The sequence below is a fragment of the Melospiza melodia genome, chromosome 3 (assembly GCF_035770615.1).
Source record: "Melospiza melodia melodia isolate bMelMel2 chromosome 3, bMelMel2.pri, whole genome shotgun sequence".
In the NCBI taxonomy this organism is placed as follows: domain Eukaryota; kingdom Metazoa; phylum Chordata; class Aves; order Passeriformes; family Passerellidae; genus Melospiza; species Melospiza melodia.
Genome location: NC_086196.1, coordinates 18,349,900 through 18,376,192, shown reverse-complemented (window position 1 = coordinate 18,376,192; position 26,293 = coordinate 18,349,900). Strand labels below are relative to the sequence as shown.

General features: G+C 40.8%; 1 protein-coding gene across 1 annotated transcript in view; it reads left to right on the top strand.

Moving 5' to 3' along the window:
• Window positions 1-23,516, top strand: part of LDAH (lipid droplet associated hydrolase) — a 113,471-nt gene extending 89,955 nt beyond the window's left edge. Inside the window, exons 6-7 of the mRNA XM_063150908.1 lie at window positions 7,944-8,026; window positions 20,446-23,516. Of these exons, the coding sequence (XP_063006978.1) occupies window positions 7,944-8,026; window positions 20,446-20,637 (275 nt within the window). The 3' untranslated portion in view covers window positions 20,638-23,516. The remainder of the gene's footprint in view (window positions 1-7,943; window positions 8,027-20,445) is intronic.
• Window positions 23,517-26,293: the final 2,777 nt, after the last annotated feature.

The window sequence follows — 26,293 nt, the reverse complement described above, 5'->3', positions numbered from 1 at the left end:
CCACTAAGGAGATTTCAGTCCACTCTGTGTGTGTCTGTGACTGGAGCTGTGGAGCACTCACACTCATTTCTGTGAGAACACCCTCCCCGTTTCAGGGTCTGAATATCCACATTACCAAAAGAGCTGATGTGAGTGGTGTACATCTCACTTACACATCCCGTCACAGCAGTGCTGTGGTTCTTCAGACACTGAATGTTCTCATGGTGTATCACTGGGTGAAGTCCCTCCTTCAGTCCCTTCTTGCTTTTGGGAGGAAGCTCTACAAGTGCACAACTTCTCATGAAGCTCATCAGCCACACCGTACACCTTCATTTTATGGCAGGATCAGCTTATTTCAGTTGAACTAAATATCAGTTAGGGACTGGTGGAAGGCACACAGATTTCAAACTACAGGACAGTTGTCATTCTCCAGATATTTAACACTGTCACTTCAAACATTCCTGCTAAAAGCAAAGAGGCAGAAGTGTGTGTGTGCAGTATTAGGTCCTCCAAGCCTTTGGTATTGGCTTCATTAAGCCAGTTCAGAGAAAGATTTTAAGTTCAAAAAGCACAGTTTTCTCACAGAGGCATGTTTTGACTTTGGGTACTTTCAGACTAGCCTTTGGCTCTGTTTTTGAGGTTTTCTTCATCAGATAGTTGTGAAGATTTTGTTACTTGATCACTGTAAAAAGCAACGTTCAAGGTAGTGGTGAACAATAATAAGGGAACATGATGAATTTGGCTCTGTAATTTCATTATTGATAAAGAAATATATTTTTCAAGGACTAATTGATAGACATTTCTACACAATGTTTTTCACTTGCAGGTATTTTTAAGACAGTCTACAAAACACACTTCATTGTCATAGCAGCCTGAAGTGTGTTTTTAAAATGAGAAAACTGAGACATAGAGATTTTTTAATTTGTACTGGGTCTCAGAGGATTTCAGTGACAGTTCACAAAAATTCCAGGCCTCTTGACCTTTCATCCCACAGTCTTATCTTTCACTTGTAATGATTTTCCAGAATACTGATTTCAGTCTTCTTTTACCTTTACTGAGCCCTGGATATTTCTTTCTTCGGTGACAGTGGTGGATGCCAAATAGATGGAAGCTACACACTCACCCTAGCCCAGGATGGACACTGAGGTCTCAGCTCCAGCAGAGCTTCCACACAGCCCATTAAGTGCATTTCCTACATTTGCATTTTGAGCCACAGTCCTACAGTTTGCTGGATGTGCTTTAGTTTTGTGCAGTGAATGGTTCTGCAGGCTTGGGTGAAACAGCTTCACACAGGAAGTTCAGCATGTGGGCTCTACATTGCATTTTATATTCTACTTGAAATCATGACAATAAAACCCAATAAATATTTTTTCCAGGACTCTTGGTAATGATTGTGGGATTCTAGAGATTTCCTGCTAAAGCAAGCATTGGCACAGGTTGGAAATCTTTCCAGAGTCAGTAACACCAGGTAGCAAACACTGTGCAGGTGATAGTACAGGACAACCTTCCTCTTCAAACCCAGTGACAGATTTCAGATGCCATTCATTTTTTAAGTGTCAGCATCTGGTTGTGCCCAGTTCACAGCCTGATTTTCAGAGCTGCTGAAAAGCTCAAAGTAACAGTCCTTGAGAGCTTTTTTAGATGGCTTTCTAATTGCACACAAAAGAGGTAAGTTCTGAGGTATTTCCTTAGAAAAAGCCGTTTGGTATTCATGAAATTAGGAAACAGAGCAAGTTTTTTTTTCAAAAGGAAAGAACTAAATATTCAAAAAATGCCAAGGTTAGCAGAGTGTAGTATTAGGAAATAGCAGAGAGATTTCTCCCTGAACTTGTGACTTAGCTTTTGAGAAAAATAGCTTTTTTGAAGAAGCCCAGATTGACATTCCATAGCAGCCAGAGAGAAGGTTACTGTTCCTGCTTTATAATTGTATAGCTTTAAATATAGCTTTCCCCAGACATTAAACATCTTACACTAATGTGGATTAGAGGGAAGCAGTGGATTTAGGATATTTTGACTTTAACAAAAATGTTTACAGTGTCTCCCATTATGTTCTTACAAAGTTTAGGAAATATGACATACCTGACAGCACCTACTAGACAGATGTATCGCTGCCTGGAAAATGGGATTCAGGAAGATTTTTGGAACTGGAAAGATGTATCTAGTAGTATTTTGTGATAGTCTTATCTTTATTCTTTTAGTATTCAGTAGCTGTTCCCTATGTGACCAGCGGAACACAGTGTGTGTGTTTGCTGTTTTACAGAAAGCTGTGTTTGCTGTGTTTGCTGTGTTACAGAAAGCACCATGCTAGAATAGGCTGCAGATGTGCTGGAGAGGGACGGGATCAAAGTGACCTTCCCAAGCTAAGACAAGTGCTGGGGAGCAAGGAGAGGACAACGCTGTCATTCCTCAGGGAGCCAAGTTATTCTGTGTGTAAATTTCTTACAAGGGTGGTAAATTACTGGGTTAAGGAATAGTTCCACAAGAAAATATAATGGGAATATTGTGTGTCACAAGTTCATGTGGGTTAATGTGCTGTAAAATGAAGCATGATTCTCATACATATCAAGAGGTACAAGGGCTGAAAGAGCTGCAGCTCTGCTGTTGAAGAGAGAGAGATTCACTGGCATGAGCTGAAATTCAGCATCAGTAAAATTCAAGAGAGAGATGAGCCACTTGTCATATCTATAGGAAACTAAGTAGCAGATGTAGAGAATGGTATCTAAAAGGTGTGGTTGATGTAAGTATAAGGTATCTGGCCTTTGTAGAGATTTGCCCTAAAATTAATTTTATTAACTGTGTTTACAATTAGAGGAGCTCAGGGCAGCGCACCTAAAGTGAATGCGTCAAATGTGTGTGCAGATCAGTTTCCTGTGGCAGCAAGGTTCATAATTAATTGCATATGACATTAAAAAGTATTTCCTTTTATTGTTTTGTATTTAAATGTTTTGTGCTCTAAGAGGGGGAAGACCAGTGTGTCATAAAGTAACACGAACATGATGGAACAGATGTTTATTGTACTTCTTTGATTGTTTTCCCCACCATTCTCAGTTTTGCAGTGTCCCTCAGGGGTTGTGGCTGTCAGCATAGAGTAAATGGTTTTTCAGGTGTGACCACATGGTGTAGTGGTACTGCAGAATTCCATAGTGGTACTGCAGAATTCTGCATCATCTTCCTCCTGCTGTTCAAGAAACTTGGTATATGGTGTGATTGGACTTTGGAGTTAATGTGGGTAGTGAACACCAGTCATCTTGGGGATCTCTGGATTCTGATTGCATTCTTTGCATTGATTATAAGCTTGTAATGGAAATAACACTCTGGTTTTTTTCTGCATGTATCTTGATTTCTTTAATTTGAACTTCATTATTGCATTGTTTTTTTTTTCTCTCTTCTAATTGGGTCTGTCTCATTCTCACTGCCTGTTCCTCACAACCTGACTAACATCATGTCCCGTGTAAATGGTGTCAATAAAGGACTTATCTGTTTACCAGATGATTAAGAAATCAGGTACCCATTTGTTTTTAATATCAACCTGGACTGGAATCTTTGGCCAGGATTCATTCCACTTCATTTTAGTAATTAATTAATTCAGTAATTAATTCATATTAAGGTCTAAAGGTTTTATCCCTGAAAATCGAGTCATCTTGAGAAGTGATTTAATCCATAGCAGAAATTATTAATTTGCCAGGTGTGTTCAGTAATTATTTAGAGATTTTTAAACAAAATTTCAAATTGTATTAATTTATTAGGATTTATTTGCATTTTATTATAATAAATTTATTATTTTTAAAATTGTGATGACTCTAGAGCTTCTTTATTGTTATGAAGACCAGATTATCTAAGCCTATTTTTGTATTTGCTTCCAAACTCTTTATCATATTACAGCCTTTCATTTTACAGATGTTTAATTCCAGCCAAAGTTTGTTGTGTCATATGTGAGAGAGTTTTTTAAAGACCTGCAGTTTTTGTAATCTAGTTATGCATACTTCAGAATTTAAAGATCAGTAAAATCCTATTTTCCTTTGTAAAATCAGTAGCAATTAGATAGTATTTTCCACTCCCAAAGCCATAGGACAGGGTGATTCTTGTGTAGCAAGATTGTTATTAACTCATCAATTCTCAATTTGGAGTTCTTTCAAACCCTAAATATACCTTCTAGCCCTGATGTATTTGGTGTTCTCTCCCCACTGTTGCTTCTTCTCAATATCTCACTACTCAAAGAGAAATTGTTATCACCAGAAAAAGAATATAGAGAGCAAAAACCTCCTGAATATATTGAACAAGAAAGTTGGATGCCATAAAGGAAAGTCATTTATCTTTCAAACAGCATCATTATCTTCTTTAGCTGCTCCCTTAGCCTATACAAATTCTGTTGTAGGCCTCTTGTTCCTGATATACCTAAGGAATATTTTATTGTTTATTTTTAAATCCTTTAATGTTTGTTCTTGGAAACCTACTTCTGCTCTTTGCAATTTCCTCTTACTTAATGCCTGCTGAAGTTTAAGTTCCTGTTTATTGGTTTCCCTAGGATCATGTTTCCAAAATTTGAAGGATTCCTGTTTGGTTGAAATAGACTCTTGAACCTTGCTGCTCATCCGGTTTAGCTTAATCCTGCCTTCCTGGTTCCCTTTCTTGCACAGTGCCCAAACCTTCAGAGACATTTCCTTTTGAAGTACTGCCCTTGCTGCCTTTGCTGTCTTACAGTTTTACTTTTAGTATCTCTGTGACTCAGCTTACTACATGTGTGAATTTCACTTCAATTCTTATTATTTACTGAAAAAACCACACAACCCACCCAGGAGTATGAGCAGAGTGCACTGAGAACAGGGGACAGAGCAACCAGGAATATGGGAGAAGGGGAGCAGGACAGTACCTCTGTTCCCACTGTGTGACTGAAGTTGGGGTGGAAAGCTGCCTGCAGCATCCCAGTAGTGTTGAATCTGTCAGGTTCTGCCCTGAGGGCCACTGCTGCTGTCATCCCTGGCCTCCATCCACTGCAGGTACTGCAAGGTAATGCAGCAGCTCTGACTGCCCTTCTGCTATCTCCTGTGGCCTGCTAACAAGAATTGAATTTTGGGCTGAAAAGTAGAGGTCTTGACATAGTGAGATCCTCATACAGGGTGTTTGGTACAAGTCCCGTTGCCACAGATATCCTGCCAAATCCAGGCTATTGCACTTAGTGCTTTGTGAAATCCTCTAAATCCAGGGAGATAACTTGGTCACCTGAATAACCAGCACTTAGAGTAGCAAGGGCTGCTCTCCACATCTGCCTTCTGACACAGAGCAGGGCTTTTGACAAACAGCTTCAGTTATAGGTAATAGTTCTGAGCGCTAAAGTCATACAGTTACCACATTAGAAACAGAACTCAATCAGAAATTAACTGCATTCCTATGGAATTCCTCATTATGGACTTACAGAGTGGTCTGGATTGGAAAGGACCTTAAAGATCATCCAGTTCTAACTTCCCTGCTATGGATAGGGACACCTTTCACTAGACTTGGTTGTTCAAAGCCCCATCCAACCTGGCCTTAAACACTTCCACAGATGGGGCATCCACAGCTTCTGAAGCAACCTGTGCCAGTGCCTCACAGTAAAGAATTTCTCCCTCACAGTAAAGAATTTCTTCCTAATATCCAATCTAAACTTGCTGTCTTTGAGTTTAAGGCCATTCCCCCTTGTCCTATTACTCCATGCTCTTGTGAGAATTCCTACTCAGCCCCTTTGGATACTGGAAAGTGTTACAAATCTTCCCAAAATCCTTCTTTCATCCAGGCTGAACAGATCCAACTCACTCAGCCTGTCTTCACAGGAGAGGTGTTCCAGCCCTGTGGTCAGTTTAGTGACTCTCCTCTGGACATGTTCCAATTGTCTTTCTTATCTCTTGTTTAAGTTTTTCCTGGATGATTTTTGAAGATGCATTGAAGATGTGCATCCTTCTAAAAACAAGGAATGTAATCCATCAGTTTGGAGCTGAATTGAGAGAACAACAACCAGTGTCAGGGTATGAACTCAGCAATGCTGTAGATGCACAGATTTTGCCAGCTGCACCACAGGATTGGATGGCTGGGTTGCTAGAAATGGAACTGCACAGAGACCCCTTTTCCCAGCAGAGTAGGGTGGGGCCAGCAGATTTGTTGGATTGTCTATGAAAACCCTTTCATTTTGTCAGGGAAAGGCAGAACTTGCACAAGCTGCATTCAATGTTTAATTGAAGAAGGCAGAGCTCTGCAGGCCTGTAACTGAATTGCATCTGCTTTGGCTGGCTCAGAAGTAAATATTACTTTCTAGGATTTTTTTTATTCATTTGAGACCACTGGCTTTGTCTGTTAACATTTGAACTGCAGTGGCATCACTCATCTCTCCAGTGGCATTCTGTTTCCTTAGAGCACTGCTGGAATTGCAGCCAACTCCATGTTCTGGTCACCACCAAAGACCTGTGTGATTGCCACTTCCTCCCCTGTCCCACAGTGTGAGAATGTTTTACTCCTGTCTCAAAGCAGCATCAGATCCAACACTGTCATTAACTACTTGTGCACAAAACTTCATTGGTTCTGATTTTTAAAATTACCAAAGTTTTTCAATTTTCTCCTCTTTTTCAGGAGAAGATTTAGTATCTTAAAATACTTTCCATTATTTTGAGACCTAGAAATTGAAATGTTTTTGGATAATTTAGCCACGTTGGTTTTACAAACTGGTGAGAAAGTAGAATATTGTCATTTATTCCCACATATAGGTTATGAATGTCTCTGTGATCACAGGTCAGGAGAGACTTGGCCATTTTATTAGCCCAGTAAGCTAACTGGTCCAAAAAAGAGCTAAAAGAAGTACTGATTCTTTGGCTAGCTTCACATTTCTTCAGTACAGCGTGATGATGACAGAAATGGATAGCCCTTATTAAAACACTCTCTCATATTCTGGAAACATAATGCATGGAGCAACTCCCAATTCTGCAGTTGAATACAAGGTTTTCTCCAGCAGCAGAATTCATAATCTGCAGTGCTTGTTCAAAGCCAAGCTTTGGACTGTATGATGAGCTTCTTTAGGGTCTGTTGTATGAGAAGTCAGGCTAGGTGGGCAGTGTGGTCCTTCTGTGTCAGGATGTTTAAATTGGTGAATATTCAGACATCCAGAAAAACCAACCCAACTAAGCACTTTTCAGAAGTGCTTAGTTCCCATTGCTGTCTAACATATAAGGGACATGCCTGAACTCAAGACTTCATAAAATTAATTAGGTGTCCAAATGTTAGACTCCGTCATTTATGTCTCTAAGACAGTGTCTTGCAGATCAACTGAAAATAAATTGCAGTAAGCTATTTTTAATACTTTACATTCCAGAGAGCTAAGACTTAGACATTTGGTGTCCAGTCCAGTCTTGACTGGACACATGCCATCAATTTTATGAAGGACAATCACATATTTGTAGCTGCCATTGTTTGTTTTTTTGGTTTGTTTTTTTTTTTGTGTTGAATATTTGAATGACTTGCATAATGATGTGTCAATAATTTATTAATCTACTGATTAATAATGCCTTGTAATGTATGTTTTGTATTTAAAACCCAGTCTTGAAAACCCTCCATATGGGATTTTCATGCTGACCTTTACTTTTCTAAAAGCATGTAATGAAAGCTGGTCATTAGAGTTCTTTCTCTGGTCAGGAGAGAAAGTCATCACCATGGGCTGATCTAGAAGTCTGTAGGATAGATGGATAGAGTTATAATTGAAAAATCCTTTCCCTCTCCATTAATTATGGAATTAATTAATTAATAGGAGGTAAGTTAATTCAGTCTGTATGCCTTTTTAATTGTTAGGTGAGATAAACTCTTTCTGTCCGTGGCATTATTTTCCATGGGATTGTCAAGACGATGACTGCTCTAATTGCTCTGGTTCTTTGCAGAGTTGTGTCTGTATTGTACTTATTAGCAGTTTTGCTATGTATTTACATTATCCCCTGTTTCTTTTTCTGTAGCCAACATCTTGTACATGGCAAGCCAAGAAATGATGAAGGTGGTGGAGCGAGACAGTACAACCATAAAGCAAAATTTAAAGAAGGTAACTGTTTAATCCTCAGTTTTCAAAGGAAGCCCACATGCATGAGATGTTACACACAGTTACATTTGTGCAAAACCAGAATTTCAGCAGGCTTGATTCTGCTTTTTTGTGAGTGTCATTCAATTAAAGGGATCACTGATTCTTAAAATGTGTTGATCCACACCTTTGTAGATGTAGCATTCATAACTATCAGATGTACCAACCCATCTGGTTTGTTTTCCTTGCTGGAGGAGAAGCAGCCTGTGTTCTGGCTGGACATGAGGTGTGGCTCCCAGTGGGGCCTGTAGTTACCTGGGTTCTGATCACACAGGTGGGGTGTCAGTTATTACCATGGGATTCTCCTGGCTCAATCTTCCATGGCTTCAGAATTGAACAGAGAGGAATCAGCAAAATTATGGCTCCACCCTTTCACCCACTGGACTGTAACATAAGAGAAATTCCTCAGAGGCTGGAGGTGCTACTCTACAGGTGACTTAATTCATTTCAGAGACCTTTCTCACACTGAGCTTTCTTGTCTGTATGGATTTAATGTTGAAAGAGATTCTGTAAAGTTCTTATCTGCACCAGTCGCATTTTCCCAGTCACGGTTCAAGGGTTGGCACAGGCCAAGAACTGTTCTAATTGGAGTTCTGATGTGGTCACCCTGTGGTCACCATGTTTTGGAGGCTGAAATAATTTAAAATGTGACCATGGTCAGACAATTCCAGATGGGTTATGAGCCAGAAAACTGTCACATTTCATAAACGTCTATTGTGATAGCCCCTGTGAAAGTAGATAATCAGGGTAACATATTCTACTGTGTTCCTTTCCTTCTCTACAGTTTTCTGTATCATCCCTGTCTTTTTGCTGGAAGAATGATTCTAGCACTTTGCACTGGAAGAGATTTTCCTCAGAGAGTGGAGTTTTCTAGGACAGAGGTCCTAGATCTCTGTAAAATTACTCAGTGGCTTTTAAATAGAAACAGTATAAAGTTCATTTCATAAAACAGTCTTTCTTTTTGTGGCTGAAAATATTTATTTTTAGTTAGTCCATTTGCCTTCTCTGCACTTTGAAAGGTATGTTCATATTTTAAAGGGGTTGAAGTAGCAAGTAGCACACAGTAACAAGGATCCCTGCACTGTACCTGGCATGCCTGGGCTTTCTCATTTTTGTTGCAGAGCACTCAAAGTTCTGCACTTTGTGGGAATCTCAGAGAAGACACTGAAGGGCTCATCTTGCAGACTGCAAATACTCCCATTGTCTTTAAAAAGCTTTCCATGGGTTGACCGAAAGCCCAGTGAATTCAAGGGAAATGGTTGATTTTATTGACTGAATCACTCCTCTGAGTGTCAGGGAGCCTGTTCCCTGCCTGTTCCCTGAAGCATGAGCCAAGGCTGACCCCACAAGGCAGGCAGTGCCCTCTCCAAGCAGGATGCAGTCCCACAGCACCTGAGCAGAGCACAGGAGCAGGGTCTATCAACTGTCCCAGACAAGGCAAAGCAATGAAACAGGTCCAGCATCCCTCCAGATAATCCAGTCAGGAGCAAAAGGGGACAGGGGCAGAGGCAGGAGAGGAGACAAGGCTACACATGGGTCCAGAGTCTATCCAGGAGGGATTACCAAAGATATGGTAGAAGGGAGGCTGCAAGGTGGGAGCCATCCAGGTGTCAGGCTGTGTACAGTGTAGATCTGATGTTGGTCTGGGACACAGGGCCAGGGCTGGAGTCACTGCACAGTGTAGCTTGGGAGGCTGAGAGTAAAGCAGGACAGAGCTGGAGAGCCTGGAGCCCTGTGCAGGAGGTGTGGGCTGGGGCCAGGCAGGGCTGGTGAGGCTGTCAGTGCCCTGAAGGGTGGCACTGCAGGGCCCTGTGCTGGCAGGGTACAAAGTGAAGAGGGCAGGAGCAGGACTCCAGGTGCTTGAGGAAATGTTAATCACAAACACACGTGCTTGAAGTTAAGCAGGAATGCTTTGTTGGGTGGGACAGTGGTGGTGACAATCAGCTGCAGCTCCAGTGACTTCAGGTGGTCAATCAGATGCTGCACATTACAAAAATTCTGATTTCTTGTACTGAATGAAGGCCCATAGCTAACAGTAAAGTTTGCAGGTGTCCTAGTCTGCTCCATCTGTGCTTTTGTTGACTCTGTCAATCTAAGTATGGCCTTGCAGGCAGGAGCTGATTTAAACCTGTGTCAACTTTTTTTTATTGATTCTTCTGTGTCCTCATACATGTGTGGCAAACATACTCAAGAAAAAAATAAGCTGAAGCAAGCTTGTAAGAGTTAGCTAACTGAAGAAAAAGCAAGTCTTAAAGTGAAGCTAAATGCTTCTCTTTTTTCATCTTCTAGTAATTTCTGGGAATGTAAGAATTAAGGGAAAAATTTTCAGTTGGCATCATGTTAAATTTGAAGAGTATTGACAATAAAAATGGGCTTAACATATAAAGGTTGGAAGTTTATAAAAACAGGAACTTTAGTCCAAGTTGCTATAGAACTGGCAAGCTGTTACTTCAAAAAATTTATACTGTTTAGTAGTCTCTGTGATCATATGGTAAAATCCAATCTTAACACCTGACTTTGCCAGCTGCTGTGGAATAGAAAAGTTATTTCTGGATCTTATTTGCATTCTGTGATCTGAAAGAAGAGACACAAAATTATTCCAATCTTTCCATGTCCAGGTTTAACTATAATTAATACTAGCTAGGGACCAGGAGAAATTTTATCACCAGACTGCAGATTCTTAGTCTAACAAAGTTAATTGCTTGGATTTATGTTGAAAGAATGGGAACTGGAATATTGTTTGGATAATTAAATGAGGTTTTTCACTTAAACTATTTTGAAGTCAGGACTTGTGCACATTAGATAGCCGTGGAACTGTATGAGGAGGATGGAGACCTGTCTTCTAACAAAATAATATATGATAGAGCCTTTGAAATATTGTCTAAAACTATTTGTCCAGATCAAGCAGTACATGGATGTACAGGAGTTTGAGCTTCATATTGCAGTGACATGGGGGGGTTGTGATAAACCAGAAAATCCAAACAAATAAGGTGAGGGATACTGATAAAAGATTTCCTCAGATCTGGAGGTTAATTATTAGCTGATCATGTCTAAGCTGAGCTACCTGTGTTCTTTCACTGTAATAACACCAACTCCCTTTCCTAGCAGAAGCTGGAGGCAAAGATACTACTGAACTAGAGGAAGTTTATTGTAATTCCTGCACAAAAGGAAGTGGGTGTAATTCCATGTTCTTAAAAGATGGATCAGCACTAGGCATCATGAAGCTTTTACAAACAGAATAAAAAAAATTTAAAAGGCAGAGGAAAATGGATGTATTGGGCATTCACTAGCATGCCTGGAATGGACAATGATATTTCCTTATAGAGATTCTCCACAGAATTTAGATTTTTAAGTTTGCATTGTGTCCTGTTTATTGCTCTCTTTTAAGACTTAGCCTTATTGACTCTTTTTCTAAGCATATAAACCTGTTATAATAAATATAACCTTATATGAATCAAGAAGATAATTGCATGAAAATGTAAAACTAGGTGCTTACAGAGGAACCCCTCTTAAAATAATCACCCCTCAGATTTTGTGTTTATTGAGAGATGTATCTGGTTCATTAGTCCATGTGTATTACACAACAGTCCTATTTTGAAATGTAGGATCTGCTCCAAAGCCCTTTTAAACCCATTGAAGAGCTTCCACAGGGTTCAGCAATTTTTGAATCAGTGAACTTTTGTAGTGGTTCATAATTTTTTAAGATTATAAACCACCTCCTCCAACTGCAAATCAGGATTCTTTTGGTTGGCATGTTAATCCAAAAACATTTATATGTTTCTTGAGTTTTTTGCCAGTGGTCTGGTGTAGCAGTTGCATTGATTGCATAAGGAAAAAGACAGGAAACATCTGAAGTAGAGATACAAAGATGAAAAAACCCAACCTGTTGTCTGATAAGAAAGTTACAAACTGGAAATTTATCAACATATTAACCTATTTTTACTCAAACTGTGGAAGTTTGTATTGTAGGTGGCTTATAGACCTTATAGATGATTAAGTGGGGAAGAAATACAGTTTTGAAGGAATTGTATTAATGAAGTCTATGTTTACTACTTTGTGCTTATTCCAGTGGTGTATTTAGAATTTGAAGCAGTGCAAGTTTATATCACACCAATGATACCGTAGATAACATGTTCTCCAAAAGTATCAACTAAACAGTGACCTGCAGAGGTTTAGAATAAAGGCTGAAGAATGAAGTATTTCCTCTCCACAGAGAAGTGCTAGGCTTTTCTTTTGCAAAACTGTCCTTGCTAGAGAATTTTTTTTTTTAAACTAAGCAACCAAGAACTATTTTGACCCCTGAAGCAACTGTTTTGATGTTTCCTAGTCTTTTTGTTTGAGTCTCTGTGGACATCCATGTGGGTTAGTAGTGATTCCCAGTGACAGGAGCGTGATCTGAAGGTACTGCTTAAAAAAATGTTACAAATACTTGGCCTGCCCACAGCGTGAGTGAGGTGCTTGCCTACATTTGTGAAAAACCTTCCAAACACTGTTTCTGAATAGGTGCTAAGTGTTCTCTCTAGCCAAGAACACCTCTTTTTTTGGCTGGTCTCACATCCTTTTTGGCTTGCCCTCCCTGGAGGTGCAGAGTTGAAGCCAGGGAAGTTGCACATCTGCTTGGGGATTTTGGTGCCCCTGTCATTTAACCAGAAGAACCAGCTTTTCTTTGAAGTGCCCAGAATGCCTAATCAGGGATCAGCAGCTTCTCTCCTTGGTGGAAAAGGATCCCAGTGGGCATTTTAAAAAGTCAGTGTACCACTATATACTTACCTGTGATGTTTCATGTACTCTGTAACTGAGTGCCTGTTACCATCATTTGTGTTGTGTGGTATTCTAGTAAAGAAGAGATGACAAGAATTTCCAAAATTTTTGGTGTGAGTACAAGGTGTGTGCTGCACACAGTGAGCAAAGATAGCAGTATTTCCCCAGCCTTCTGAAGAATATTTAAAAGTTACCATCAACCCCTTACTACCCCTTTATTTCTTAGTTCCCCTTTGCAATGCTTCCCACTGGGGAGCGTTGCCTTTTACAGCCAGATTCTGGTCCTGCTGTTGCAGGAGACATTTGACTTACATTAAGTCCTAGTGAATGCAGACTGTGTCAGGCTGATACTCAGAGGGAAAAACTGCTTGCAGTAAATACAGTTGGAAGAATCTGTCCCGGCAGTAGTATTGCTTAAATAAGGGTTTCAGGTCTGTTTGTTTTTATTTTGGTATTTATACAGACTTGACTTCTGAAATGTTCATGTTCCTGACACATCTAAATATATACCCTCAAAATGCTTTTAAGTCTTTAAAAGTAACATAGATAATATAAATAAGTTAATCACTCTGATTTGTTGATAAATCCTGTGCATCCTTTTTAAAAGCACAGTTTTACTTTGCATTGAGTTTGACCCATCATTATCTGTGAGAAAGTGGAAATAAAAGTGGTCTCTGTTGATCTCATGGGTCTTTGTGCAGAGCAGCCAGTCGTGTTGATAATAAACTGCAGCAGAGTTAGAGAAGCCCTTTTCCTTCCCTTTGTTGATTTACCAAGTCTCAACATTGATAAAGGCATGAAAACTGTGTGAGAATACTTGAATATTCTTACTGGGGAGAGCCCTCACACACCTGGAATCACATGCAAAATAGCCACTACATCAGGCCCCATCTAAGGGACTGCATCCTAATTTTTCTGATAGCAAAATGTTTCTTCATCTCCTTTACAGACAGGGAAGCTGGTTTTGTTTTTTATTTATGCTGGCTTAACAACACCGGCCACCATTATGTTAAATAAACTCAGCACAAGCACTTGAACTACCCATTCCACCTTCACTGCAGGTCCTACAGGTGGGTATTTAAAGAGCATCAGGACCCCAGATTGTCAACTGCCTTTTCTCCAAACAGTCCAGCTGAAAACACTGGGCTTCATACTGCCCTTGGAAAGCTGAGAAAACCCAGTTCTGATAAAACAAGCTGAGAAGCAAGTTCCCCAGGACCTTACCATCAAACTGGCTGATCTCAACCATGGCAGCATCACAAGGGAAAGAGATGGTATCTCAGAGAACCATATCCCAAAGCATTTAGGGCTTCCTAAGGCAATGCCAGCTCTTTGAATTCCCAGAAGCCATAATACAACTGAAGCAAATTTTAAAAAAGTATGTCCCAAACCAGTCAGTTCCCCTATTCTTTTGGCAGGCTAAGGTGGAGACACTTTCATAATTCCAGAGAAGCTAAGTAATTTTCTATAAACCTTGACTGAAACTAAAATTAATTCTGGGATAATGCCTTTTAAGCTAGTTTTCATCCAAGAACAAATAAAACTGGTTACTGTTGAGAGATGTCACCCAGAGAGAAGCTGCTGGAGCAGCCAGTGAATGCATGTGGGAGTAATACTGATAACATGTGAATGTATCAGAGACAAGTATTTCAGCAAGGACACTGGGGCAGTCCTGCTATTGCACGTATGCCACTCCTTTATATCCACAGAGATCAGTCCTTCACTTTGGCCATCAGCTGCAGTGGTGCCTGCCCATGTAATAACATCCTAAATTTGTTATAACATGCACCAAATTCCCGAGAAATAGAAAAAAATTCAATTAATATATTTTAACTTTTTATTTTTTTTCAGTGCTGGTCTTTGACAGTTACAGAAGAGGCAGAAAAGAAATCTCTCTGTAATTCACTTCTGTGAACTGTCATACATACTATAACAAGTGCCAATGGAGTCAACTGCAGGAAATCTTTATTATTTTCTTAGAAACTCTTTAAAATGTAAACATCCTGTTGATACAAATCTCAGATCCTTCTGATGTTTACTTAGCAGCTGCCATCATTGTGCAGTGTCAGAGTACAAATACCATATTACAGGGTATGAGGCTGACAGAGCACTATTTGGACTTGTGTTTTATTTTAGAGAAGCTAAGGCTGAAAATACTTCTGAGCCATTTAATGATAAATCATCATCTAAGAATACTGCTGTTATTTTAAAGCTATTTGGAGTTTAGAAATTGCATAACTATTTCAAATGCAGCATTGAAATGGTGGCAAAGACAGCCCACGTGCCCTTCACTGTGCCTTCAGGATCAGCAGATCCTGAAGGAGGACATGTTTTAGTCACTCATAGCAAGCAGGATATTGCATCAGGAATCATAAAGTCTTTGTCATGTCCAGTGGTAGGTGCCATTTCCCTTCTGAGTCAGGAATACCTGGAAGTCTCACCATTCAATATTGAAAAAGTATAAAAGATAATCCTCTCACCCTCATGGCAGAAAAGTTTAAAAAAATGCAAATATTGGAAAGTTTAAGCCCACAGCAAAACCAGAAAGAACTTCCTATTTATTATTTTGCAAATCTGTTTATTTTTAAGCTAGTCTAATTATTTTGGGGGCCTGACTCATCATTTCTGAATGCTTGGATTGGCAGCAGCTTTCCATTGCTGGTGCAGTGGTTGTGCTGACTCAGGATGTCTTTACAGCCATCCACCATCCACAGGAAAATATGCATTTTACAGATCCATGCAGGCCATATATTGAATGCCAGTGTTCCCTACATTAATGGAGATCCCATGTGCCTCTGGTTACACATGGTTTGTTAATTATTCCTGCCTGCCTGCTGCAATAGCAAAGCTCCTGGTGTTAAAATTAAGATGCGAAGATGGATTCTGGAAACTTTCATTTAAATATATCTAAAATTGTGCTGCTTAAATGTATTAGGAAAGAGAGGGACATTTTAAAATCTGTGTATTTCTTGTCTGTGTCTAACACAGGCAAAGAACAGATACATTTTGTTATTCAAAAGGAGATGGTCAATCTCATAAATGGCAGTCAAGTAGCTGTCAGGTTTCCTAGGCCCTGTACCAACATCTGGATCACTGAAAATTTACACCTTGGTTGCAGTCTTGCTCTTTCTCATAATCCAGTAATAAGGAAGAAGTTGAAATTAAAAATCACTTCTGTTAAAGTTTGGATGTGCAGGTGTGGGCACATGGACAGAGTGCACACACCAACACCTGCACATGAAATAAGCAGGAAAAATAACTGCAGCATCAAATCAAGTTCCCCAAATCTTGTTTAAAAACTGTTCTTAGTTGATTATAACAGACAGAAACCTTACTTAGTTGCATGTATGACACACGTGTCTGTCCTACTTTGACTGGTTCTGTTTCAGTCCAAAGGATTCTACAATGTCTGCAAATAAAGCTCAGGGAAAATGCACTGTTTTCTCATGGTGGCAGTTCCTAGCTTGGAGAGGGAAGCTTCTCATTCCAGTGTAGAGGAGACACAAGCTGAGCTAGTGAAGAGGTAACTAGTGAGGGAGCAGCAAACAGAGAGGAGGAGGAGGAGGAGGAGGAGGAGGCAGGAAGAACCAAAGGCTCTGTTTGTTTGGCCAAAGGAAAGCTTCTGGTGCTACAGGAGGTGGTGGATTGGAACTACCCGAGCAAAGCCATCTTTCCTGAATGTGTGATGGAAATTGTGGTGCCTGGTACACATGTAAACACCACAGTACAGTCACCTGTACATAGATGTTTTTATGCTGAACTGAACCCAGCCCTGTTGACAGGAACAACTGCTGCTCTGAGAGATGCTTGAGGAACAGTGCCAGGAGTATAGGCTCTAGAAAAAACAACTGGAGTTGGAGTGGGGACTCAAAACGAGGTGGAGGACCCAGGAGACTAAAATCTGGACTTTGCAGGGCAAGAATGGGGGACTAGAACAAGAAGCAGAAGTAGTACCAATTGGAAATAATGAGATATGGAGAATAAAACTAAAATAAAGAACCAAAGTGGGTGTAGGGCAGTCTTGAGACCAGAAAGGGTCACAGAACATCACCTGTAAAGAGTGAGCAAATGACTGGACAACAAGACCAGTAGTTGGTAAAAGTTCTGCCCTTTTCTGGTTGTAATGGAACCTAAATTTCCAAAATCTTATTGTTCTTGTTCTCGGCAGATGCCATTTACTATGTTTGCCTTAAGAACAGAAGCAGAACAAGATAAGAGAATTGTAAAGATGGATAGCAAGTAGTGAGGACTTGGTGTTCCAGAACCTGAGGTACCAACAGTTGACTAAATGTCCAGTGGTGACTGGAGGTTTTTAAGTGTGATCCTGAAGAGCATCTTTGCTTTAGTTTCAGTTGGAAGGACTCCATGTGGTTCAAAGTATGGTAACCAAAGTATGGTAAATATGGACAAACTGGACATTTGCTTCAAAAACACACCATAGATTTTCAAACTAAATCATTAATTTCTGTGCTGGATGCCTCCAATGTGACAGCAGGAGGAAGGTGTCCCATGCTCCTCTGGCCAGAAGCTGACAGCGCTGCTTCTTTCAATTACACCTTGACCTTAAGGAACAGAGGCCTAAAGCAGCAAATCTGGAGGTGTTGACACTGTTGGCAGCACTTGTAGGTGCTACATGTGAAATAGCTGAGGTTTGGTTTACCTCCTCAAAGCCCAGCAGACTGTACACACAGGTTCTGCTAAAACCAGCTGCATTACCAAGCATTTCACAGCTGGGGAGCACTGACCTCAATTCAGACACCTTTTGTGTAAGTATGCAGCACTGAGCTTTCATTAAAACATCCCTTTTCCTTTTTCTTCCTTCATTAACCAAAAGAGCTGTGTAATGGAGGAGACAGCATGCTGGATGTACAAGCTCATCTGTGGCAGAAGGGGTAAAAGGGAGTAAGCTGATGGTAAAGGCACCTAAACTTTGAAGAGAATAGGCTCTTGGTGAAGTCATCAATATTTTTCATAGATAGTCACAGTTTGTTCTCATTTTTCTGAATATCTCATTTAAGACCTTGAAATGTGTATTACAGACAGATAAACTGTGTTTCAGAACACCTGCAAAAGCAGTCCAGGAGTGCTGTTCTTTGAGTACAGTTGATACTGTGTAATGCTGCACACTCTGGAAAACCAGCTTGAGGTGTTTCACTCTACACTACATGCTTTCATATTAATAAATGTAGTTTGACATTAATTTCTGTGCTCCCCACCTGCAAAATGAAGATAAATTGCCACTAAGGTGCTGCAAAACTAAATTAATAAATGTGAGCATGTGAATCCTGTAGTAGTGCATGCCAGAGGAATGCAGAGCATAAAGAAAATAAATCCTGTCTGTAAACCATGAAATACGTAGTAAATAAATCCCCAGACCGCACACAGAATTTAAAATGAAAAATACTATCAAATAGCAGCTCATCAGCTGAATATCATCCTGTCAGTGGATTGAGTGAATCAAGGATCCTTTGGATCATGCAGTGAAAGATTAAACTGCAATGCAAATATACCAGGGGCAAGCTAAGAATGCACATAAATCTTCTATTTAGGCATTTTCAAATCTGTGAGTTCTCAAGTTTACAACCCTACCTGGAGAACAGCCCATTTCACAGTCCATGGAGACTAAGCCAAGTATTTCATCCACCTTTGTAAGTGTAAATGGCTTTTCATCTTTTTCTAAATGATTGTGTGATGAGTCTCTGTAACTTGCCTTTCAAAAAATCTAACCATTTCAAGGACTACTCTATTAAATTGGAGCTGCTGCATTGCTTTTTTTTCCCCTCAGTTTCATAATCTTTAGTTCTGTATCTGTTGGTAATGGAGCCCAGGGTTGAACATAATTTGGTCAGATGTTTTGCTTCCAAAAGGCCTGAGTGCATCTTGACATTTTACATTGGCTTTTCTGAAGAACTTTTGCTAGTTTGATATCTTGTGATTGATGAATTGAAGGCAAGATCAAAAGAAATTTTCTGCTAGAGAAAACAACACACACCTTGTTTTCAGCAAGTAGTGAGTGACAAAGGAAACCAGTAATGTTTGTTAATATGGGATGGTTTATGTTCTATGTTTTGCACAGAAATAGAAGTATAACTGGGGTTGGTGTCTGTGCAACTGAGATACTATATTTTGGATACAGCCAATAGTCAATAATGTACAAGATTTGGGCAAACTTCAGCAAGAGAAAAGTGAGTTAGACAAAACCTTGTAATAGTTTGTGAAATGCAGTCTGGGCTCTTAGCCCACCTCTACCCCAGTGGGTCCATTTATTTATATTCCACATGGCTACAAAAATGATGGAATTGAAGATATTTGTGATGAAAGGAAAACTTCTTGTCCTCTAATTTATGTTAGCATTGCTCAATTATTCACTGTAGTACAGAAATGAAATATGAAACAAATGTGAATAATGGAATTGGGCCAAGCTGTGTGTGATGTGTTGAGCAATCAGCATCCTTCTGGTACCTGCATTCGAACATTTTAGTATGAAGAGTGCTCCCCATTAATCTTGTTCTTGTACAGTCTGAAATCCACAGGTTTTTTACTCTCTCCCAGAAAACTAATTCCCCCTCATATACTTTATAGAAATCGAAAAGCATAGCTATAGCAGGCAAAGTTGAGCTGAAAATGAGAAGTGATGACTTGGGGAAATGTGACATTCACTGCTTCTGACAGAGAGAAAAGTCACTTCCGTGAAGATGGCATTTTCCTGGAATTTACAACTTTCATGTTTATGTGGGCTCTAGGACAGGTAGCACCTGCTTCATGTATGTCATCAGCCAGGGTTATTTGGGCAAAATCAAAGCAAAATGGACTTTGGCAGAATTTTAGTTCCATGTTACAACCCAGAAGAAAGTTGTTTGTTGGTCTCTGGGAGGTGCCTGCACTCCACACAGGCAGCACTTCACAAGGATAAGACAGAGAGTTGGGACTGTTCAGCCTGGAGAAGGGAAGGCTCCAGGAGACCTTAGAGCACCTTCCAGTATCTAAAGGGACCTGTAAGAAAAATAGGAATGTAAGAAAATTTTTAGCAAGGCCTGTTGCAATAGGACAAGGGGCATTGGTTTTAAACTGAAAGTAGATCAGTTCAGACTGGCTGACGGTAGGAGGTGTTTTCACAGTGAGGGTGCTGAGACACTGGCACAGGTTGCCCAGAGAGGTGGTGGATGCCTCAGCCCTGAAAAAATTTAAGGTCACGTTGGATGGGGATTTGAGCAATGTAATATAGGTGAAGTTGTGCCTGGTGATTGCTTTTTTAAAATAGCTGGAAAGCTAACATGAAAACTGCTAGCAGCTATGAAAAACACAACAGCTGGGCTGCTTGCGGGAGGCACTTCATGGACAACTCCATGTTTTGAGCCATAATAAGAAATTTACTAAGTCAGCCAGGCTTTCATCAGCAGATTTCTGTTTTCAGAGTTAAACCTCTATTGTGTTCCACAATTTTGCAGAGCATTTAATTGTCTTCATCATACCTGCAGACCTGGAAACAACGAAGAAGTACCAGTCTGCTATTCCTCACAGCGTATCTGAGGATTTGATGCGTTACTTATTTCCAAACTATTGCATTGGTTGCTCCCTCAGTAACATTCCACATTGATTATTTGATGTGCTTTTTTTCCTAGCTGATTTTTTACTATGGAACTGGAGACAGCTGGTGTCCACAGCACTACTACGACGAGATCAAAATGGATTTTCCAGACGGGGACATCCGGCTCTGTGAGAAGGGGCTCCGCCACGCCTTCGTGCTCGATGCCAGCAAGGAGATGGCTGCCATGATCACAGACTGGCTACAGGATGATCTGACCAAATTATAAACACTAATTCAGTGATCAACAAGAAAAAGATGTAATTATTTTGTGAACGTGTAAATTTTTTTTGTGAGAGAGTCTGTCTTTTTTTTTTTTCTGTTTACTATAGATTATGGCTTGTTTTCTATTGAGATGTTTTAGAGAAAGTTAAAGAGAGACTGGCTGGTCCAAAGTATAGTTTTATTGACTCAGTGCTTATGTAGTTTCATCCTGAGTCTTCAGGACTCTGGAAGACATGGCATAGGGTGGAACATTTATTGTCTGCTGGCACTTTAGACAATGCTGACACAACTGTGCCTGAGCTGCTCCCACCCCACTCTCTGCTGCAGAAGTGTCAGCATGTGGGTGGGTCCTGGCAATGGTCCTGGGCAGCCCTGACCTTGTCTCCTCTGGGTCAGAGGGGGTCGGTGGTCAGGCTGAGTTTGGGATGGGTTCAGGGAAGATGTGGAGATCAGGTGTGCAGTTTCTCCAAGTCTCACCATGGGTTTGGGGCACTGCCAGGACTCCACAGGGTATTAGAAATGCTGTGAGGTATCTGTGACTGCTCAGCAAGGGAATATATAAGGATCTCTTACCTGGAACATGGCCAAGTGTTTCATTTTTCAGTTGACTGTAGAGAAGGGAAAGTACACTGGTCAAAAATGCCAGTATTTAAAAGTTAAAATGGATTGCAGAATCCATGTATAACAACTTCTAGGTGGCCTAGCTCTCCTAATGAAGTCCATGAGAACAGTGCTTGCTCAGCAACTTTAAAGAATTGAACCACTTTTGAGGCATGTCTAAATTTCAGTTCTTTGCTTTAAGGACTGAAGTATGAAATTTTCTGCCAAGCCACAAATTAGGTACGTTCACCATCAGAAAACATCTGTTACTGTGCCATGGCTGCACCCATGACATGGCATGAATGTTACTGTTGAGAACCAGACCCTTGCATGGTGCTGACAAGTTCCCTGTTCCTCACATTTGGTGAACCCTTTCCTTTACAGATGGAAAACAAAAAAAAGAAAAAAGCCTCCTACCAGTTGTGATAACAAAAGAAGTTGCAGGGAATAGCTAGAAATGAAAATATTGCAAGTAAGGGGAACAGAGCCAAGTGTAATCAGGAAAAGCTTTCTAGCCATGAACCTGTGAAAAAGTCTCCCTGTGGAGTTCATAAAGACATTTATAAATAAGCAAAACACTACAGCGTAGTCAGGGGAGGTCCAGTCCTTGCAAAAAGATGAATTTAGATGATGCCCTTAGTATCTCACTTACATGATTTATTACCAGTTTTGATACATGTGAGAATGGTATTGGAGAATGTTCTCTGTGATGCAAAAAGATCAATTAGTTGCTTTGTTTTCTTACACAATTATACACACCCCTTCCACTGCTCTCTAAACCCCCTTGAACCTTTCACTAATATTTAGAGCAGCTTGTGATAGAATTCAGTTCCTGGATATCTGGGACTAGTTTTCAAACCTGCAGACTGACACTGGATTTAAGTGACCTTCTCTGTATTAGAAACTGGTTTAGCTCTTGAGACTAGCCAGTGGTTTTTCCAGTCACACTGCCACGTAAGGAAATGGCCATGATGAGTGGGGCAGGAGCACTGGGAGCACAGTTTCAGCAGCGTGGGGAGGAACCAGACACACTCAAAGTGAGGAGACTTTGCCCATGCAACTGATTCTGCCTATTGGAGAGTCACGGGACTTTCCATCTTTACAGGTCCATATTCAGTCATGATCAAAACAATCCTTGTGCTCACTGCAGAAATCCACAGTTGTGTGTGTGTGTGTGGTAGTCCCCAGATGCTGGGATCATCCCAGCTGGATGGCCTTGTGGCAGATGCTCCCTGCATCTGCTGGCTGAGGTTTTCCCTGGGGCAGAGCCAGGGAGGACGTGCCCATAGGTGGAGATACTTTAATGTACACATATATGTGCATGTGCACCTGTCTGTATGTCAGCAGCATAAAAATCACAGCTCACTTGGTTGTTTTGGTTTGCACATTGGTGTGGTTGAACAAAACATTTGTTCTTTGAAGTATGTGGAGTCAGGGAATGGACAAAGACTCAGTTTGTGGGAGTTCAGCTGTTTTAGTGGATCTCCTGAGACCAGACAGATTCTTGCATTAACCAAAGATGACAAGCAGCTACTACAGCCTGGAAACTGAAGCACCTATGAGAAGCAGTTGTTTACAGTGCATTATGAGTATACTTTGTATGAGGAATTAATTTAGCAATACTTGTACTTGACTTGTGTATGCCTTTTATACAAAAGTTAATCCATTATACTAAATCCTAACTGCATTAAGACCTAAACTGAGATTAGGTCTAGTCAGTGATGACCAGATCTACTGCAGAAGAATGCCTTACAATTTTCTTAAAAGTATTTTCTCTAGTATTAAAAATAAAAACCATATTGATTCAATTGCTACCTTCTGCCTAGAAGCTGTTACTGTAAGGCAAAGATCTGAAAATTTGCTACTCTGTTCATTGCTAAAACACACGGGCCTACTTTCCACAGCTGTATTTCCTGAGAGGAGCAGATCCCACACAGTGAGAATCCAGCTCCTCAGAAGCCCATGGTGTTCATTGTCACCCCAGGCAAAGAGTGTCAAAAGTGCTTGTGGTCCAAATGTGCCAATTTACCATGAAAACACAGTGTGGTTTTTGCCTGTTTTAGACTATTTAAGAATTCTTGGAAAACCTATCACAAATATATTGACTGTAAGCTGTAGCACCTACTCACTGTCATCCACATCTGTGCTTGATTCTCACCACACGAGTAACCCTGCTAGTGCAGTGACTTTGACTCATGTGCAAGTGTTTTGCTAGATCGATACCTTTTAATAAAAGTACACAGCTCCAATAACAAAAATAAAGAAATTTATGGTAAAATGTAACTTGAGTCTTTGTTTTGGTAACTTGTTTAGTTCTAGTTCAGCTCCTTTATTACTTCATGCATACAAAATCTACAAAAATACTTTCCAGACCCCAAATTTCACATGCAATGCAGACATCTGCCAAGTGCACAGAAAATCCGTGGGTGGTAGGCACCTGACTCTCTTAAGCATTTTTATCCAGAGCCTCTCCAAAATAATCAATCAGTTTCCCCTTGCTGCTTCCAGCTCCATGTTTGCTGCTCTGAATGAGCTATAGAGTGTGTGGATCAGTGAGCCTTGTCCCTTCAGGAAGCTGGATGAGTGCTTGCCCAGTGTTTATGGTGAAGAATTTGGAGTTGGACTCCAAGCTAAACACCAGATTCTTGACTCACAGAGACAGATTGCATACATGAGCCACAGCAGATAATCTCTTCTCTGCAGCTGAGGTCATTTATGTATTTATTTTACAGAAAATGGGTTTATATGTGCATCCACCCCCATCCCTTTCTTTGGTCCAGCTAATTGCCAGCAAAGACTTTAAACAAGATGTTCAATGTTATCATTTTAAAGTCACTCAAACTATTACTGGGTTTGGATAGACTCACTAGACCCAAGAGATTTGTTTTACTCTGTGTCACAGGTCGTGCCCAGACTCCCAACTACAATAAGTTTCTGAGGCTCTTCACTTGCAGGCAAATGTTCTCTCTCCTGGCACATTTACAAAATAAGGATCCAGAGAGCGTTTGTGAGTGACCAGGAACTATTAAAACAGCATATATTTCTGGAACAGCTGATGGGGCTGAGCACGAGCAGCAGACCCAGCAGTAACAGCACAAGCAGCTGCCAGGAGCAATCGCTGCTCTCGGTAGCATCAGGCAGAAGTTCTGGAACAGGCTGACACTCGTGCTCAGATGGGACAGGCAGGGAGGGATTTCATTAAAAACTCTTTCAGAGTGCTTGAGCTGATAGTCAACAGCCTGGGTTCTGCCTCTTGCAGGAATGTGCTTGCAGGAGAACAGTTGTGTTGCAGAAAGTAGTTTGCAGCAGCTAATAAAATACAGGTGTTGTCTAAAACATCTGACTGACGTACCTGACTGCAGGGTTTGCCAGTCAGGCACTCAAAGATCTTTTCCATCCTGTTTGAAGCAATTCACACTGAAGGAGGAAATGAGGGGGGGGCCTCCTGCTCTCCTCCTTTGTGAACATCTTCAACAAAGCCCCCAGACTCAGAAATACTGTGCTTCATACACTGAGAAGGAATCCATGGGATGAGGTAACTTAGAATTAGGAAAAACAGGCTTTCCTAATGGCAAGACTCATCTAGTCCTCTTCCCTAACCAGCACCCTTAAAATTTGGAAAGTATTCCACTGTTCTGATCTAACTTGTAGGACGCAGGAATGCCATTTTCAGGACATAAATGTTTTAATGTCCTAACATGCTCTTATTGTGAAGGGGGTACAGCAACTCATTGGTGATTATAGGAAAGAACTTGTATTTTCACCCACAAAGTAAACCCATAGAATTTTAAGTATCCAGAATGGTTCAGCCCCAATTCAGATCCTGTCCTGTTTTACCAATGCTATGCATTTTCTTCTGTTGTATTCATGTTTGACCTTGGACATCTCCTCTGTCCTGGCTGTGCCTTTGATTTCTCTTCAGTTACACACTGCCTAGTTTATGTTGTCGATCCCTTGAGTAGTCTGCAGTGCTGTGGAGTGAAAACCATTGAACACAAACCCCACCACTCCCACTGGTTTCAGTGAAGATGTGGTGCAATGCCTGTGAACAACCATTTGCTCTCACCCTTCACTGCTCTGTTGAAAGTAGCTTGTTAGGATAGCACATTCCTGTAAAATGCTCACAGAGTGGGCCAGGGGCAAAATGCCATCCTGCCTGCCTGCCCAGAGAAGCTTTGCCAAAAGATCTCCTCTTAGGTCAGTGTCACCAAAAAATGGGCATGTGGGGATGCAGAACACTGACCAAAAGGTGGGTCCTGCTTGGTCAGTCATTCAGTGTGCACTGGGAATAGAAATGACCATGCCTCACTCCAGCTCAGTTCTCCACGTTTCTTCTGGGTCTTGAAAGCTGAGTTTGGTTTGCTATGTCTAAAACACAAACCTGATGCCTTCCATGCCTCCAAATGTCCTTACTCCACACCTGCATGTTCACAGTACTGTGTGCTTAGGGATGTAGGAGAGAGCCATAATCCCTATTGCCTTCACTCTCTGTCTCCAAGGCACCTGGGTGGTGTCCATTGCAGGAGCACCTGCTAAAGCACCTCACCCTCAGTCCAGCCTGTCCTGGAACACTTCCAGGGATGGGACATCCACAGCTTCTCTGGGCAACCTGTTCCAGTGCCTCACCACCCTGACAGAAAAGAATTTCCTCCTAATATCCAATCTAGATCTCTCCTCTTTTAGTTTAAAACCATTCCCCATTGTCCTATCACTATCTGCCTGTGTAAAAAGTTGCTCTCCCACTTTTTTACAACCCGCCCTTTAGGCACTGAAGTCCACAATGAGGCCTCCATGGAGCCTCCTCTTGTCCAGGTTGATGGAGGGAATCCTGGCTGGCTGGCTGGAGCTGGATAGCTTCTCATCATGGCAGGTGAACACTATTCAGAAACACGGGGAAGAAAAAGGATGTACATTTGATGATAAATCCATCACAAACACTCTCTGTTCTGTGACTTTATTTAATGGAAAATACCTGTGGCTTCCCTGGAAGGCAGTTTAAAATGAATGGGTATTTCATTTTTGGTTTAACACCTTAGGTAACCCAAGGAATAAAGGTGGTT